The sequence below is a fragment of the Aegilops tauschii genome, chromosome 4, assembly GCF_002575655.3.
Source record: "Aegilops tauschii subsp. strangulata cultivar AL8/78 chromosome 4, Aet v6.0, whole genome shotgun sequence".
Classification (NCBI taxonomy): Eukaryota; Viridiplantae; Streptophyta; class Magnoliopsida; order Poales; family Poaceae; genus Aegilops; species Aegilops tauschii.
Genome location: NC_053038.3, coordinates 45390817 through 45410138, shown reverse-complemented (window position 1 = coordinate 45410138; position 19322 = coordinate 45390817). Strand labels below are relative to the sequence as shown.

The window sequence follows — 19322 nt, the reverse complement described above, 5'->3', positions numbered from 1 at the left end:
TCAGACATGGATGAATATGACCCAAATCCTTCACGGTCGTTTATGGGCCGAAAGTTTCAATGGCCTGTAAATGGGCCCAAATGAAGCAGGACCTTTAACACGCCGGAAATACACCGAGCCGTAATTCGGCCCATATACTTAGCAGACTGTTAACGGGCCAGAAGTGACCATGGGCCGCGATGATGACAAGTTTAGGACAGGCCGTTGACGGGCCGATTTGACACTAGCCGTACGGGCCTTAACTGAGAATGTTGGGCCTTTAGCTGGGCCGGCCCATTATGGTCTGCAAAATCTTGTGGGCCTTTAGCTGGGCTGGCCCATTGTGGTCCGCTAAATCTTGTGGGCCTTTAGCTGGGTCGGCCCATTATGGTCTGCAAGATCTTGTGGGCCATTAGCTGGGCCGGCCCATTATGGTCCGCTAAATCTTGTGGGCCTTTAGTTGGGCCGGCCCATTTAAACTTTATGGGACACTTTTGGGCCCTATCACGTGTCAACATATCATAGGCCCATCTCGACCATTGGATGAGTGACCCTGTGCCAACGCGGAGCTGACGCGTGGTTCCGTCGGCCAATGAGAATTTTACACGTGGAAAATCGGCATTGGTCATGGCTGTTAGCAGGTTATCGGATCCAAAACCGGACCCGATAGCTTAACGACATCCCGTTATGGTGGATGCCACGTGTCGGTCACCCTTGACGAAAGCACTTCTATGACGCGCGATTTATCGTCATGGAAGTGGACACTTCCATGATGATAATTTTGGTAATGTCATGGAACACTTCTACGACAGCACATGTATGACTATCTTCATTCTGTCATAAATTTGTCATGGATGTACATGCATGACAGAAAATGTGACCTACTGTGACAAACACGTATCATCACGGAAGTGTTTTTTTTGTAGTGTTAGCCGTGTGCGGTGCCCCCCTCCACCATAATCCACCTCGGTCATATCGTAGCGGTGCTTAGGCGAAGCCCTGCGTCGGTAGCATCATCATCACCGTCATCACGCTGTCGTGCTGACGGAACTCTCCCTCGAAGCTCTGCTGGACCGGAGTTCGTGGGACGTCATCGAGCTGAACGTGTGCTAAACTCAGAGGTGCCGCGCGTTCGGTACTTGGATCGGTCAGATCGTGAAGACGTACGACTACATCAACCGCTTTGTTCTAACGCTTCCACTTTCGGTCTACGAGGGTACGTAGATGACACTCTCCCCTCTCGTTGCTATGCATCACCATGATCTTGCGTGTGCGTAGGAAAATTTTGAAATTACTATGTTCCCCATCAGTTGCATTCGAGCCAGGTTTATGCGTAGATGTTATATGCACGAGTAGAACACAAGTGAGTTGTGGGCGATACAAGTCATACTGCTTACCAGCATGTCATACTTTGCTTCGGCGGTATTGTTGGATGAAGCGGCCCGGACCGACATTACGCGTACGCTTACGCGAAACTGGTTCTACCGACGTGCTTAGCACACAGGTGGCTGGCAGGTGTCAGTTTCTCCAACTTTAGTTGAACCGAGTGTGACTACGCCCGGTCCTTGTTGAAGGTTAAAACAGCACTAACTTGGCGAAATGTCGTTGTGGTTTTTGATGCGTAGGTAAGAATGGTTCTTGCTCAGCCCGTAGCAGCCACGTAAAACTTGCAACAACAAAGTAGAGAACGTCTAACTTGTTTTTGCAGGGCATGTTGTGATGTGATATGGTCAAGACATGATGCTATATTTTATTGTATGAGATGATCATGTTTTGTAATGGAGTTATCGGCAACTGGCAGGAGCCATATGGTTGTCGCTTTATTGTATGAAATGCAATCGCCATGTAATTGCTTTACTTTATCACTAAGTGGTAGCGATAGTCGTAGAAGCAATAGTTGGCAAGACGACAACGATGCTACGATGGAGATCAAGGTGTCGCGCCGATGACAATTGTGATCATGACGGTGCTTTGGAGATGGAGATCAAAGGCACAAGATGATGATGGCCATATCATATCACTTATATTGATTGCATGTGATGTTTATCCTTTATGCATCTTATTCTGCTTTGATTGACGGTAGCATTATAAGATGATCTCTCACTAAAAATTTCAAGGTACAAGTGTTCTCCCTGAGTATGCACCGTTACGAAAGTTCGTCGTGCCGAGACACCACGTGATGATCGGGTGTGATAAGCTCAACGTTCTTGTACAACGGGTGCAAGCCAGTTTTGCACACGCAGAATACTAGGGTTAAACTTGACGAGCCTAGCATATGCAGATATGGCCTCGGAACACTGAGACCGAAAGGTCGAGCGTGAATCATATAGTAGATATGATCAACATAGTGATGTTCACCATTGAAAACTACTCCATTTCATGTGATGATCGGTTATTGTTTAGTTGATTTGGACCACGTGATCACTTAGATGATTAGAGGGATATCTATCTAAGTGGGAGTTTTTAAGTAATATGATTAATTGAACTTAAATTTATCATGAACTTAGTACCTGATAGTATTTTGCTTGTATATGTTGTTGTAGATAGATGGCCCGTGCTATTGTTCCGTTGAATTTTAATGCGTTCCTTGAGAAAGAAAAGTTGAAAGATGATGATAGCAATTATACGGACTGGGTCCGTAACTTGAGGATTATCCTCATTGCTGCACAGAAGAATTACGTCCTGGAAGCACTGCTAGGTGCCAAACCTGCTGCAGGAGCTGAACCAGATGTTATGAACGTCTGCAAAGCAAAGCTGATGACTACTCGATAGTTCAGTGTGCCATGCTTTACGACCTAGAACCGGGACTTCAACGACGTTTTGAACATCATGGAGCATATGAGATGTTCTAGGAGTTGAAATTAATATTTCAAGCAAATGCCCGGATTGAGAGGTATGAAGTCTCCAATAAGTTCTACAGCTGTAAGATGGAGGAGAATAGTTCTGTCAGTGAACATATACTCAAAATGTCTGGGTATAACAATCACTTGATTCAACTGGGAGTTAATCTTCCGGATGATAGTGTCATTGGCAGAATTCTTCAATCACTGCCACCAAGCTACAAGAGCTTCGTGATGAACTATAATATGCAAGGGATGGATAAGACAATTCCTGAGCTCTTCGCAATGCTAAAGGCTGCGGAGGTAGATATCAAGAAGGAGCATCAAGTGTTGATGGTCAACAAGACCACCAGTTTGAAGAAAAAGGGAGAAGAAGGGGAACTTCAAAAAGAACAGCAAACAAGTTGTTGCTCAAGAGAAGAAACCCAAGTCTGGACCTAAGCCTGAGACTGAGTGCTTCTACTGCAAACAGACTGGTCACTGGAAGCGGAACTGCCCCAAGTATTTGGCGGATAAGAAGGATGGCAAGGTGAACAAAGGTATATGTGATATACATGTTATTGATGTGTACCTTACTAGAGCTCACAGTAGCACCTGGGTATTTGATACTGGTTCTCTAATATTTGCAACTCGAAACAGGGACTACGGATTGAGCGAAGATTGGCTAAGGACGAGGTGACGATGCGCGTGGGAAATGGTTCCAAAGTCGATGTGACCGCCGTCAGCATGCTACCTCTACATCTACCTTCGGGATTAATTTTAGACCTCAATAATTGTTATTTGGTGCTAGCGTTGAGCATGAACATTATATCTGGATCTTGTTTGATGCGAGACGGTTATTCATTTAAATCTGAGAATAATGGTTGTTCTATTTATATGAGTAATATCTTTTATGGTCATGCACCCTTGAAGAGTGGTCTATTTGTGTTGAATCTCGATAGTAGTAATACACATATTCATAATGTTGAAGCCAAAAGATGCAGAGTTGATAATGATATTGCAACTTATTTGTGGCACTGCCGTTTGGGTCATATTGGTGTAAAGCGCATGAAGAAACTCCATACTGATGGACTTTTGGAATCACTTGATTATGAATCACTTGGTACTTGCGAACCATGCCTCTTGGGCAAGATGACTAAAACCCCGTTCTCCGGAACAATGGAGCGAGCAGCAGATTTGTTGGAAATCATACATACTGATGTATGTGGTCCAATGAATATTGAGGCTCGCGGCGGATATCATTATTTTCTTTCCTTCACAGATGATTTGAGCAGATATGGGTATATCTACTTAATGAAACATAAGTCTGAAACATTTGAAAAGTTCAAAGAATTTCAGAGTGAAGTGGAAAATCATCGTAACAAGAAAATAAAGTTTCTACGATCTGATCGTGGAGGAGAATATTTGAGTTACGAGTTTGCTCTTCATTTGAAACAATGCGGAATAGTTTCGCAACTCACGCCACCCGGAACACCACAGCGTAATGGTGTGTCCGAACATCGTAATCGTACTTTACTGGATATGGTGCGATCTATGATGTCTCTTACCGATTTACCGCTATCATTTTGGGGTTATGCTCTAGAGACGGCTGCATTCACGTTAATAGGGCACCATCTAAATCCGTTGAGATGACACCTTATGAACTGTGGTTTGGCAAGAAACCAAAGTTGTCGTTTCTTAAGGTTTGGGGTTGCGATGCTTATGTGAAAAACCTTCAACCTGATAAGCTCGAACCCAAATCGGAGAAATGTGTCTTCATATGATACCCAAAGGAAACTATTGGGTACACCTTCTATCACAGATCCGAAGGCAAGACATTTGTTGCTAAGAATGGATCCTTTCTAGAGAAGGAGTTTCTCTCGAAAGAAGTGAGTGGGAGGAAAGTAGAACTTGATGAGGTAACTGTACCTGCTCCCTTATTGGAAAGTAGTTCATCACAGAAACCGGTTCCTGTGACACCTACACCTATTAGTGAGGAAGCTAATGATGATGATCATGAAACTTCAGATCAAGTTACTATCGAACCTCGTAGGTCAACCAGAGTGGGACGTTAATCCTGTTCTGGAGGTCATGTTACTTGACCATGACGAACCTACAAACTATGAGGAAGCGATGATGAGCCCAGATTCCGCAAAATGGCTTGAGACCATGAAATCTGAGATGAGGTCCATGTATGAGAACAAAGTGTGGACTTTGGTTGACTTCCCAACGATCGGCAAGCCATCGAGAATAAATGGATCTTCAAGAAGAAGACTGACACTGACGGTAATGTTACTGTCTACAAAGCTCGACTTGTTGCGAGAGGTTTTCGACAAGTTCAAGGCGTTGACTACGATGAGACCTTCTCACCCGTAGCGAAGCTTAAGTCCGTCTGAATCATGTTAGCAATTGCCGCATTTTATAATTATGAAATTTGGCAAATGGATGTGAAGACTGCATTCCTGAATGGATTTCTGGAAGAAGAGTTGTATATGATGCAACCTGAAGGTTTTATCAATCCAAAGGGTGCTGACAAAGTGTGCAAGCTCCAGCGATCCATTTATGGACTCGTGCAAGCATCTCAGAGTTGGAATAAACGTTTTGATAGTGTGATCAAAGCATATGGTTTTATACAGACTTTTGGGGAAGCCTGTATTTACAAGAAAGTGACTAGGAGCTCTGTAGCATTTCTAATATTATATGTGGATGACATATTGTTGATTGGAAATGATATAGAATTTCTGGATAGCATAAAAGGATACTTGAATAAGAGTTTTTCAATGAAAGACCTCGGTGAAGCTGCTTATATATTGGGCATCAAGATCTATAGAGATAGATCAAGACGCTTAATTGGACTTTCACAAAGCACATACCTTGACAAAGTTTTGAAGAAGTTCAAAATGGATCAGGCAAAGAAAGGGTTCTTACCCGTGTTACAAGGTGTGAAGTTGAGTAAGACTCAATGCCCGACCACTACAGAAGAGAGAGAGAGAGAGAGAGAGAGAGAATGAAAATTCTTCCCTATGCTGCAGCCATAGGCTCTATCATGTATGCAATGCTGTGTACCAGACGTGATGTGTGCCTTGCTATTAGTTTAGCAGGGAGGTACCAAAGTAATCCAGGAGTGGATCACTGGACAGCGGTCAAGAACATCCTGAAATACCTGAAAAGGACTAAGGATATGTTTCTCGTTTATGGAGGTGACAAAGAGCTCATCACAAATGGTTACGTCGATGCAAGCTTTGACACTGATCCGGACGATTCTAAATCGCAAACCGAATACGTGTTTATATTGAATGGTGGAGTTGTCAGTTGGAGCAGTTCTAAACAAAGCGCCGTGGCGGGATCTACGTGTGAAGCGGAGTACATAGCTGCTTCGGAAGCAGCAAATGAAGGAGTCTGGATGAAGGAGTTAATATCCGATCTAGGTGTCATACCTAGTGCATTGGGTCCAATGAAAATCTTTTGTGACAATACTGGTGCAATTGCCTTGGCAAAGGAATCCAGATTTCACAAGAGAACCAAACACATCATGAGACGCTTCAATTCCATGCGCGATCAAGTCCAGATGAGAGACATAGAGATTTGCAAGATACATACGGATCTGAATGTTGCAGAGCCGTTGACTAACCCTCTCTCACGAGCAAAACATGATCAACACCAAGGCTCCATGGGTGTTAGAATCATTACTGTGTAATCTAGATTATTGACTCTATTGCAAGTGGGAGCCTGAAGGAAATATGCCCTAGAGGCAATAATAAAGTTACTATTTATTTCCTTATTTCATGATAAATGTTTATTATTCATGCTAGAATTCTATTAACCGGAAACTTAGTACATGTGTGAATACATAGACAAACAGAGTGTCACTAGTATGCCTCTACTTGACTAGCTCGTTGAATCAAACATGGTTAAGTTTCCTAGCCATAGACATGAGTTGTCATTTGATTAACGGGATCACATCATTAGAGAATGATGTGATTGACTTGACCCATTCCGTTAGCTTAGCATTTGATCGTTTAGTATATTGCTATTGCTTTCTTCATGACTTATACATGTTCCTATGACTATGAGATTATGCAACTCCCGAATACCGGAGGAACACTTTGTGTGCTACCAAACGTCACAACGTAACTGGGTGATTACAAAGGTGCTCTACAGGTGTCTTCGATGGTACTTGTTGAGTTGGCATAGATCGAGATTAGGATTTGTCACTCCGATTGTCGGAGAGGTATCTCTGGGCCCTCTCGGTAATGCACATCACTATAAGCTTTGCAAGCAATGCAACTAATGAGTTAGTTGCGGGATGATGCATTATGGAACGAGTAAAGAGACTTGCCGGTAACGAGATTGAGCTAGGTATTGAGATACCGATGATCGAATCTCGAGCAAGTAACATACCGATGACAAAGGGAACAACGTATGTTGTTATGCGGTTTGACCGATAAAGATCTTCGTAGAATATGTAGGAACCAATATGAGCATCCAGGTTCCGCTATTGGTTATTGACCGGAGACGTGTCTCGGTCATGTCTACAAAGTTCTCGAACCCGTAGGGGCCGCACGCTTAACGTTTGGTGACGATCGGTATTATGAGTTTTAGTGTTTTGATGTACCGAAGGTAGTTCGGAGTCCCGGATATGATCACGGACATGACGAGGAGTCTCGAAATGGTCGAGACGTAAAGATCGATATATTGGACGACTATGCTCGGACACCGGAAGTGTTTCGGGAGGTTTCGGACATATACTGGAGTACCGGGGGTTACTGGAACCCCCCGGGGAGTATATTGGGCCTAATGGGCCCTAGTGGGAGAACAGGAGGGGCGGCCAGGGCAGCTGCACGCCCCCTCCTCCTCTAGTCCGAATTGGACAAGGAGGGGGGCGGCGCCCCCCTTTCCTTCTCTCCTTCTCTCCCTTCCTTCTCTCCCTTCCTTCTTCTCTCCTACTCCTACTTGGAAGGGGGAGTCCTACAGGACTCCTCATGGGGCGTGCCATAGGAGTCCGGCCCCCTCCCCCTCCTCCACTCCTTTATATACGGGGAGGGGGCACCCCTTGGAGACACAACAAATGATCATTGATCTCTTAGCCGTGTGCGGTGCCCCCCTCCACCATAATCCACCTCGGTCATATCGTAGCGGTGCTTAGGCGAAGCCCTGCGTCGGTAGCATCATCATCACCGTCATCACGCCGTCGTGCTGACGGAACTCTCCCTCGAAGCTCTGCTAGATCGGAGTTCGTGGGATGTCATCGAGCTGAACGTGTGCTGAACTCGGAGGTGCCGTGCGTTCGGTACTTGGATCGGTCGGATCATGAAGACGTACGACTACATCAACCGCGTTGTTCTAACGCTTCTGCTTTCGGTCTACGAGGGTACGTAGACGACACTCTCCCCTCTCGTTGCTGTGCATCACCATGATCTTGCGTGTGCGTAGGAAAATTTTGAAATTACTACGTTCCCCTTCAATGTCGGCCAGCAGCTCGCGCCCCTGCTCTTCAGATATGCACCTCAGCGAGACGTCGTTGGGGCGTCTCTTGTACAGCTCGCCGTCCTGCAAGCAATAAGAAGTGGCCTGGCAGACCACGCGCTCCGCGTCTTCCTCTTTCTCCGGCAGGGCGCCCCGGAGTAGCTATGCCTTGAACTCCTCGGTCCAGTAGCCTGTGTGAGGTTCCACCGCCAAGAGTTGGCGGGCTCCCGAGGTCGGGCCACGGGCCGGGGCACCTGAGGACAGGGCCGATGGCGGCTCCTCCTGGAGCAGCGCCGGACCAGCGGCTGATCGCGCCACCAACGGCTTGAAGAGCCTTTCCTCGAAGACGCCAGGCTTCTGAGGCTCGCGGCGGGACGCCCTCTTTGCGATGTCGTACGCTTCCTTGTTTGCGCCGCGCGGGACGTGCTGCAATTCCAAGCCCAGGAAGTGTTTTTCGATTTTACATACCTCTTCCAGGTAAGCCTCCATGTGCTCGTCCTTTGGTTTGTATTCCTTGTTGGAGACGTTGACGAGGAGCTGGGAGTCGCCCTTGATGGTGAGGCGCTTGACCCCCAGGGCGGCCGCGTCCCTGAGGCCAGCAATCAAGCCCTCGTATTCTGTGATGTTGTTGGAGACCTTCTCGCCATGCTGGAAGCAACGTTCTACGCCATAGTAGAGCTTGTCCTTGGTCGGCGAGATGAGTACGACTCCAGCCCCCGCGCCTTGCCGCGCGAAGGCGCCGTCGAAGTGCATGACCCGGCCGGGAGCATCGGTCCACTCCGCCATGAAATCAGCGAGGGCTGCACCCTTGTTGACCCTGGTCATGCTGAACCCGAGCCGGAAGGCCTGCAGCTCGATGTTCCACTCTGCAACCCCCACAGCAGCATTGGGGCTGCACAACACCTTCTCCAGGGGGTATGCCGAGACGACCTTGATGGGGGACCCTAGAAATTGTCGGATTTCGGGTTCCGGCAAAACCCTTGAGGTTCGAACACTGGGGTGCGCACGAAGACCTCTCCTCCCTCTAGCTCTCACCCTCACCGCGATCTCAAGGCTCAGCGCGTCGAGCCCACAGAACAAGAGACACAAGGTTTATACTGGTTCGGGCCACCGATGTGTTGTAATACCATACTCCAGTGTGGTGTGGTGGATTGCCTCTTGGGCTGAGGATGAACTAGTACAAGGGAAGAACAGCCTCCTGGGGGAGGTGCTCTTGTGCTTGGTGAGTTGTGTGGATGAGGTTGATCTGAATGATCCATCCCCAGATGAGTTCCCGGTCCGGTGAGTTCAAGGTCCGATGAGTTCAAGGTCCAACCCCCCCTACTGTGGTGGCTAGCCCTATTTATAGAGGCCCTGGTCCTCTTCCCAAATATTGAGCGGGAAGGGATGCCACAACGGCCAAATTCGAAGGGAGACAACTCCTGACTAAGGTGATCTTCGCCTGCCAAAGGCTCTGGTGGTGACGCCGTCTTGGGCTCCACAGTGACCTCCGTCCTGTCGTCCTGCTGGTCTGGTCTTGTTGCACCGATATGCAAACCTTTGCCTGATGCCTCGGGACTCCTCGCCCGCGCTTGCCTCTTTAGCACCAAAGAGGAAACAAGGACACTGCGCGCGCTGGCGCCCGCCTGGCCCTGGTCGTCATGGCTTACGCCATAGGAACCTCGCGAGGTACCCCTTGCCTTGATTTCTCCGCCCCTCGCGAGCCAGCCTGGCGAGGCCGCCCCCGAGGAGGTCTTGCATCGTCCGCCTCGCGAGGCTCGGCCCCTCGCGAGGGTCTTGAGTGTTTGCTAGTGAAGATGGGCCCCTGTCGTGGGCCGGACTGCAATAGCATAATTAACCATGTCAATACATTGAAGAGGAGAGGCTGGACATATGGGTATGCGGGAGTCATAGCACTTTCGATGCAGCTGGAGGCTTAGTGCGGGGGTGTCACCCCGGACTGCTGCCAACGTCCCACGCGGAGTTATCTGCGAAGGAGCCCTTCCCTTTCTTGGACGTCCCCGCCTCCAGGTTCGTGGAGGCTGCCCTCTTCTTCCTTCCCTCATCAGGGGGAGGGTTGTCCTCCTCCTCCTCCTCCTCATCGTCGTCATCTTCGGCGGCGGAGGAGCGGGTCTTGTCTTCGGACGTCGCGTCTGAAGCGCCCTTGCAACAGGGGCCACTCCGGACCCCCTTGGCCTTCCCCTTGGCCTTCTTCGCCGGCGCGGTATAGGGCGCTGGCACCAGCATCTTCGCTAAACGCGGAATGACTGGTTCTTCAGGTAGCGGAGCCGGACACTGGATCCGCTTCGCCCTCTCCATCCATTCCTGAAGAAACAATGACAGTAAACGTTCAGATATCCTCCTTGAAGCAAACAAGTAGAGGACGTATTGGAAACTCACCTCGCTGGCGGGGTGGTTAATGTCGTGCCCATGGTCTGAATCCGTGGCTGGCGGAATCTCGTTGCCCTTGAAGAGCAACTTCCAGGCATCTTTGTGAGTGGTCTCGAAGAGCCTCTTCAGGGTATGGTGCTTCTTTGGATTGAACTTCCATAGAGGGAGGCCTCGGCTTTGGCACGGGAGAATCCGACAAACTAGCATCACCTGGATTATATCGACAAGTTTGACATCCTTGTCCACCATGCTTTGAACGCGCGTCTGCAGCGCTATCTGCTCGTCTGGCGAACACCAGTTCGGGCTCTTCTTGACCCAGGAGGTGAGCCGCATTGGAGCACCGGAGTTGAATTCGGCAACTGCGGCCTAGTTGGCGCCGCGGGGTTCTGTAATGTAGAACCATTGTTTCTGCCATTCCTTGACAGTCTCCACGAAAGTGCCTTTCGGCAAGGAGACATTGGACAGCTTACTCACCATGGCTCCTCCGCACTCCGCGTGCTGGCCATTCACCACCTTCGGCTTCACGTTGAAGACTTTGAGCCACAGCCCGAAGTGGGGTTGGATGCGGAGGAAGGCCTCACACACGACGATGAACGCCGAGATGTTGAGGAAGGAGTTCGGGGATAGATCATGGAAGTCTATCCCGTAATAATACATCAGCCCGCGGACGAAAGGGTGGAGTGGAAACCCTAGTCGGCGGAAGAAATGAGGGATGAATACCACCCTCTCGTTGGGCTTCGGCGTGGGGACGACTTGTCCCTGGGCCGGCAGACGGTGGGTGATTTCTTTCGCCAAGTACCCGGCCGCCCGAAGCTTAGTAATGTCCTTCTCCTTGACGGAGGAGACCATCCACTTGCCTTGACCTCCGGATCCGGACATGGTTGAGTGCTAGCTTGAGTGGGAAGAAGATGAGAGCTTGGGCGCTGGAGCTCAAGATTGGAAGGGCGGAGGAAGAGAGGAGGCGTGGGAGAAGAAGGGATAATCCTTATCCCCTTATAAAGGCACTGAATATTGAACGCCTCCCCACTCGCCTCAAAACTCACCTATTCCCAAGGACTGTGTAAATGGTACGGTTGGGTTACCCACGCCCGTATTGATGAGAATCCCGCAATAAGGGGACACGATATCTGCTTTGACAAGACGTGCCAATGGCAACCGCGTCTCGAAACGTGGAGCGGCAGACGGAAAACGGTTCGAAATTATGACCGGACAGACGTGATGTCATGTTACAAAAAGTTGTCAGCGGATTGGACTCGTGTAAAATTACATTCTCGCTGCGGTTGTGTGCGGTGTGTGTGTGTGTTGCAGGTCCGGACACGTTCAATACGTCCGAAGACTATCTTGGAGTTCGGAAGGAGGAACCCGCCTTGCAATGCCGAAGACAGACCTGCGCGCCGGACACCTTGTCATTGAAGCCAGGTTCAGGGGCTACTGAGGGAGTCCTGGACTAAGGGGTCCTCGGGCGTCCGGCCTGTTAGCCATGGGCCGGACTGATGGGCTGTGAAGATACGAAGACCGAAGACTGCACCCGTGTCCGGATGGGATTCTCCTTGGCATCGAAGGCAAGCTTGGCGACAGGATATGTAGATTCCTTTCTTTGTAACTGACCTTGTGTAACCCTAGATCCTCCCGGTGTCTATATAAACCGGAGGACTTAGTCCGGAGGGAGATATACTCATTACCATAGTCATACAGGCTAGGATTTTAGGGTTTAGCCATCTCGATCTCGTGGTAGATCAACTCTTGTAATACTCATATTCATCAAGATCAATCAAGCAGGAAGTAGGGTATTACCTCCATAGAGAGGGCCCGAACCTGGGTAAACATCGTGTCCCCCGTCTCCTGTTATCATCAACCTTAGACGCACAGTTCGGGACCCCCTACCCGAGATCCGCCGGTTTTGACACCGACAGAGGGCACGCTCGCCGAGCTTGGAGATGAAGCGCCCCAAGGAGGTCACGCAACCCGCGAGCTTCTGCATCTCTTTGAGGGTCTGAGACGGGCTTATCCTCTCTATTTCCTTGATCTTCTCGGGGTTAGCCTCGATCCCTCTATGCGATACTAGGAAACCCATCAGCTTGCCGGACGGGACCCCAAACACGCACTTCTCCAGGTTGAGCTTCAGGTTTACTTTCCAGGTCTTTGATCGGGGTCCTTGCCTCCCGTGACTTGACCATGATGTCATCAACGTATGCCTTTGCATTTCTCCCTAGCTATGGCCCAAGCGCGATGTGCAACAGCCGCTGGAAGGTCGCTCTGGCATTTCGCAGCCCGAAGGGCATGCAGGTGTAGAAATACACGCCACACGGGGAGATGAAGACTGTTTTCTCGACGTCCTCTGTCGCCATCTTGATTTGATGATATCCTGAGAAGGCATCCAAAAAGCATAGCAGATCGCACTCGGTAGTGGAATCCATGATCTGGTTGATGCGCGGGAGCGGGAAAGGGTCCTGAGGGCAGGCTTTGTTGAGGCTCGTGAAGTCGACGCATATGCGCTCCTTCCTCCCTTTCTTGGGGATGATCACTGGGTTTGCTAACCAATCTGGGTGCCGTACTTCCCGAATGACACCGGCCTCTTGCAGCTTGCGGACCTCTTGGACGATGAACGCTTGCTTCTCTTTTGCTTGACACCGCACATTTTGCTTCACCGGGCACGCACCAGGCAATACCATCAAGTGGTGCTCGATCACCTCCCTCGGGACACCAACCAAGTCAGACGCTTCCCATGCAAATACGTCTTTGTTGGCCCTCAGAAAGCCAACCAACACCTCCTCCTGGTCCGGGGGGAGGCCGGCGCCTATGGTGAAGGCGGGGCCCGAGCCCCCGCTATCGACATGCACCTGCTTCGTCTCGACCCGGTCCTGAGAGAAAAACTGCCTTTTCTTTGCGCGTGCGGCCTCCTGAGCCTCCAGGGTGTCCCCGGCGTCAGGGCATGAGGCCACCGCGGCCCTGTAGGCGAGCTTGAGGGCTGGGACTGCGTCCTTCGTGTCTCTGACCACCGTGATGATGCCGTTGCTACCCGGCATCTTGATGACATTATAGCCCAGATGGGTCACCGCCATGAACTTGGCGCGACGTCGCCCAAGATGGCATTGTACGGGAGGCCGATGTGGGCGACGTCGAAGTCGACGAGCTTGGCGCGATTATTGTCACGCTTGCCAAAGGTGACGGGGAGCCGTATCTGCCCCAGAGAGGTGGTCGAGCCCTTGATCACCCCCGAGAAGGGCTTGGTGGGCGCGAGCTGGTCGTAAGACACCTGGAGCAGGTCGAAAGTCTCCACGGAGAGGACGTTAAGGCCGGCGCCGCTGTCGATGAGGGCCTTGGTGACCGCGACGTTGCTGATGGTGGGCGTGCATAGCATGGGGAGCACGCCCGCGGCAACCGTGGTCTTTGGATGATCCCTGAAGTCGAAAGTGATGTCGGCCTCAGGCGCCGCGTGGCCTCGAGAAGCCTCATGCCGCGGCCGAGTAGCACTCGCCCGATGAAAGAGCTGCTTGATGTGGCGTCCAGAAGCAGGCGCCTGCAACTCACCGATGATGCATGCGACCGCGTGGGGCGACGGAGCCACGAAGCGCGCGATGAGCTGGTCACGGAGCTCCTCCCAACAAGATATTGAGGTGTCTGGGAGGCCGCAAAGCCAAGATCGGGGGGCCTCCGTGAGGGCCAGGGGGAGCCAGTTTGCCATGGACTTGTCGTCGCCACCTGCCGCTCGGATGGCCTGCGCGTACAGCCAAAGGAACTCCTCGGGGTCCGCAACGCCGTCGTACCGCGGGGGCAGCGCCAACCTGAACCTCGCGGGGCACCCTACCCGGTGCAGGCCGAGGGTTAAGGCCGGGTAGCCCACGGCGCTCCCGTAGGCTCGGGCGGCCATGCCTGCAGGGCGTCAGCCGCCATGGGGACGACGAAACGAGGGCGGAGCATGGCTGGTGAAGAGGCGAAGCTTCGACATGCCCCTACCTGGCGCGCCAAATGTCGAATTCAGGGCTCCGCAGACACAAGAAGGTTCGAACACTGGGGTGTGTGCGAAGATCTCAACCAGCTCAAATCTCAAGCTCGCCACCCCACAACCTAGCCTCGTCGAGTTCGCGTGAACGGAGAAGAAGATAAACACAGCAGTTTACCTAGGTTTAGGCCACCTTGCGGTGTAAAACCCTACTCCTGCTTTGTGGTGGATTGGCCTCACGAGGAGGCTGAGGATGAACTAGTACAGAGGATGAGCAGTCTCGCGAGGGCTCAGGTAGTGTGGGTGGAATGAATCAGTCTTCGGCCGATCTCCCCCTCTATGGCGGTGGCTAGCCTATACTTATAGTGGCCTTGGTCCTCTTCCCCCGAAACTTAGGCGAGATGGGATTCCACAGCGCCCATTTGAAAGGGGACAGGAAGTACATCTAATCCTGACGAAAGGTAGTCTTCGCCTGCAAAGCTTCTGGTCGTGACGCAGGGGTGGGCTCGGCGATGACATCCGTCCTGCCGAGCTCGTGGTCTTGGTCTCGTTGCAGCGGAATGGAAACCTTTAGGAGATTCCTTGGGAACCCGCGTCTGTCCTTGCTTCCTTAGCACCGAAAAGGAAACTGCCTCCTCTGTGCCCGTTGGCGCCCGCCTGGCCTTGGTCGTCATGGCTCACGTCATCGCAACCTAGTGATGCTGGTACATGCATAGAAATCTCCGCTCCTCGGGAGGCAGGCTCGGAGAGCTGCTCCTTCGGGAGGTCTTGGTGTTGTCCACCTCGCGAGGCCGGGGCCCTCGCGAGAGGGACTTGACTTGGGGGGTCCTACAGCTGGGCCGTACAGGCCGTCGATGAGCCCGCGCGCTGGGCCGCACGCAGGCAGATCTGGGTACCCCCGACCCCAGAACGCCGATAGATCACATCTATTTTGCCTCCTTGCGCACAAACCTCCATTGTTCCTCTCATTACTGTTGCATCTGGCCACTCCAAGGGTGGCCTTCGAAATCTCGTCCTTTATGAACTTGCATCGGGAGATGGGCAGTCTGTCTTTGAGAAGCGCCTCAACGCGACTTCTAGCTTCTATTCACTTACGCCCACGACTTCGACTACTTCGTCGACTTCCCCAACGACACCATGGGTGAGAACTTCGACGACGCCACAAAGAAAGCCGTCGTCGACACTGCTTTGACCTATCTGACCAGAGGGTAAAATTTGTTCATGCTCTAACTGTTTCATGTGCGGTGCTTATGAATTTCATAGTATCGAATGATCTATGTCTAATACGCACTAGTATGAATACTTTGACAGTAGGGTGTTAATCTGATAATCTTGCTAACTATGTCATCATGTTTTTCAGAGATTAAGTTAGTTAGAAAATTGCTAATTTATCCAACACATGAGATGACCGATGCGCAGCGAAGAGGAGATAGTTGGAAGCACCCTTCGGTGGACAAGTCTTGTACTTCCAACCAATTGTGGGAGCCGTCTTCGTCTACCATCCACAGCAGCCTCGTGCAATCTGCTCCCAAATTGACTGTCTCTTTGTCACAATAGACTACTACCAGTCTACTATGGATGGTGGATGAAGGCGACTTGATCCGTAGTCATATAGTCTTGTCCGCTCGCTTGTGACAAAGAACCAGTCAAATTGGAAGCAAATTCCTACCACCACCGTGCTATACTGCTATGTCTGGTGGGTGAAGACGACTTTTGCGACCTTGGCAACAAGATTGTACTACTAGTAGTACTGTAGTACTGTAAGGGTATTTTTAGTCGATTTTTTATAAAATAATGAAGTATCCGGTCGAGTAAAGCTTAGTGAAGTATTTATACGTCACTAAATTTTGGTCGGTTCTTGCCGATCCTCTAAACTTAATGGAGTAAAACATAAATTTGCATAAATTCAACCTAGTTTAAACCGAAATTTGCATGCATTTAAACATAAATTCAACATAGATAATCCTGACAGCCGAACATTAAACATAAATTTGAACTTAAACTGAAGTAAACATAAACTACACTAAACTAAACTACACTAAACACTATCTACTCATCTTCATCGACCATAGTGAAGGTCGAACCAATTCTTCCTCGACAGGACACCCTCGGTAAGACATGGGTCCGGACTGGTGCCAACGTCGTTGCAGTCAGGGAATATGCTCGGCCACTCCTCGACGTCGAACTCCTCCTCCTTGCCGCCCTCCTCGCTGCCTTGCACCTCGTCGTCGGAGGTGACGATGACCTCCCTGCCATTGTCGGCGAATATCGCCCGCTCCGCCTCCACGAGCTCCGGGTGCTGGCGGCAGAGGTCCTCCATGTACGCCTCGTCGACGGCCTCCGCCACGAGGCGCTCCCTTGCCTCTTGGTTTTCCCGAGCCATCGCTGCGCTCACCACTCCCGGCTTCAGCAAGACGAGGTGGATCGGCGCCGTCCCGAAGGGGAAGTTGAGCCTTGCCTCGCGGCCATGGAACCGAACCTGCCACCGGTCGTATTCCGTGGCCGCGAGCTCCACCGTGTGGAACGACCCGACCCACTTCCTCTTGTGGGTCTCCTGGTCGGTGATCTCCACCAACCATGTCAGCGATGTCGGACGCCGAGGTAGGTCCTCCGCGACGGCCACCTGCAGCAGCGGAGGGAGCTGCGGGAAGTCGGCGAATCGGGTTGGGGTGGGCGGATCGGACGAGCGGCGGCGGCTCGAGGATGCGCCGCAAGACGACGACCCTCGAGCGTGGCGACGTGGATCCGCAGTGGGGACCTCCAGCCACCTCATCCGGCCATTGGGAAGAGAAGGGGCAGTTGGGAAGGGTAGGGGACGTGCTGGCAGCAGGGAGAGGGGAAGAAGAGGAGGCAGAGAAAGGAAGATAGGAGGAGATTTTCTTACTCGGCCGCCGAGTGATGAAATAAATATAGGAAGATTTGCGGCGGCCAAGTAAATTTTATATTCCACTATGATCTACAGCGATCGGTTAGGTTCCGGTCTCCTCTAACCGGTTATTGGAAATCAGTTAGAAATGCCCTAATCAATTTCTAACTAATCATGTTTTTGAGAAGTGTCGTAATCATGTTAATCATGTCGTCGTCATCATTGGACCGGACGCGACCTACTGCGAACGCTGTAGCATGAAAAGGATCCGGAATGGGCCCGGCAATCCACGTTCGTGCCATTAATTATGTCTCACACTCTTCATCAGCAAATCCTACTCCACTTTAAATTACTCGAGGAGACGTACCGAGTCTCAGTTGCCGCCGACGGCAGCCTACTCGCATCGGAATATTCGAGCCGTCACTGAGACGCATTGCCGTCGTGATCGCATTCTGTTCGATCATCCATGGCATAACTGAGACGCATCAATCAAGTAACTAACTAACTTCAGTCGCACCGAACCAAGAACAAGTAGAATTTCATGATCAATAGTTCCTTTTCAATTCATAATCAAGCAATACAATCAGTAATCTGTACATGTTCAAACGCGGGCGGGGTTCGCGATTCCAATTACTCGATCACGATACGCCCATATCGCGCCAAGGGGAAAAGCTAGAGCGGAAAGCAAGAAAAGAATCATCGATCAATGGGGTTCTTGCTTGCTTCCCGATGAATCTTCATGCTTCGATCGGTCCGTTCTTCCCAGCCGAACCGGAGGCAATCGCATCAATGGCGGAGGGAGGTTCTTCTATGCTAGTAGTGGTACATCGGTGGCGGAGGCGGCGGCTATCGTCGGTGGTTGCCGGAGAGGCGGTTGAGCCAGGCGTTGCGGAGCTGGAGCTCGAGGGGCTCGCCGAAGCACTGCGCGCGGGCGAGGCAGAAGTGGGTGCAGAAGCCGGAGGGCGAGCGGACGCGGCAGGTGTCGAGGACGTAGCAGGCGGCGCACTCCATCCCGCGGGCCTGCACCACCAGGCCCCACACCTGGCGCGCCGCCTCGGCACCGTCCTCCACCGCCGCGGCGGCCACCTGCTCGACCAGGATGATGCCGTCGGGCCGGCGCTGGCCGCCCGGGCCCCAGCGGCGCCGCACGTCGGGCCAGGCCTCCGCCGAGGCCGGCTCGCGCCGCACCGTGACGCCCTCCCGCCCGTCGCTGAACAGGTGCACCAGGAACGGCGCCTCCCCGACGTGCCGCACGATCTCCGCGATCGACTCCCGCATCCACCCCTCCACCCTCTCCTCCCCGACCACTTCCTCCACCTCCTCGCCGTCGCCCCCGATCACGGCCTCCAGCAGCCCCGCCTCATCCCGCCCCTCCCGCCGGAGCTCCAGCCCCCGGTACGGCGCGTCCGCGACCGCGGCCCGCAGCGGGCGCACGGACGACGCCCGCCGCGGCAGGGCCGGCAGGAAGGACGACCGCTGCACCGCCCGACGCGGCGAGAGCCCCACCGACGACGCCGACGCCGGGCCGCACCCCCGCACGGAGGTTGCCGCCGCTGCCGCCATCGACCGGCGCGCGACCTCCTCTTCGCGCGAGCGACGCCCTTCGGTCTGACGGACGGACGGCTCCGGGGATCGGTCGGTGGTAAATAGATGACGACGATGGCAGCTGCACTCGACGGGGCGGGCTCGCGCTTTGCGGCGGCGTCAAGCGTGAGTTGCGCGTACAAATAGGTCCGAGATGGAGGAAGGGGAAGCCTGCACGGTAGAGGATTCCGAGCCGTAACGACTTGCCTGCCTCGCTTCACACGCTTCCGCCCCCGTGGCGTCCGACGTGGACGCTGTTTTGGGATCCGCTGCGCCGAGATCGTGTCTGTGGGCA

The 19322-nt window shown here is 52.1% G+C and overlaps 2 protein-coding genes across 2 annotated transcripts in view; both read right to left on the bottom strand.

The window, feature by feature from the left end:
- LOC141021643 (uncharacterized) overlaps window positions 1-13660 on the bottom strand; it is a 70071-nt gene extending 56411 nt beyond the window's left edge. Inside the window, exons 1-5 of the mRNA XM_073497493.1 lie at window positions 12937-13660; window positions 9021-9208; window positions 8733-8912; window positions 8433-8690; window positions 8252-8348 (exon numbers count right to left, since the gene is read on the bottom strand). Of these exons, the coding sequence (XP_073353594.1) occupies window positions 8252-8348; window positions 8433-8690; window positions 8733-8912; window positions 9021-9208; window positions 12937-13660 (1447 nt within the window). The remainder of the gene's footprint in view (window positions 1-8251; window positions 8349-8432; window positions 8691-8732; window positions 8913-9020; window positions 9209-12936) is intronic.
- A 4320-nt stretch (window positions 13661-17980) lies between these two features.
- Window positions 17981-19184, bottom strand: LOC109781184 (uncharacterized). The gene has a single exon (XM_020339785.4). It carries the CDS (start codon window positions 19004-19006, stop codon window positions 18290-18292), a length of 717 nt encoding a protein of 238 aa, XP_020195374.1. The 5' UTR covers window positions 19007-19184; the 3' UTR covers window positions 17981-18289.
- Between the last annotated feature and the right edge of the window lie 138 nt (window positions 19185-19322).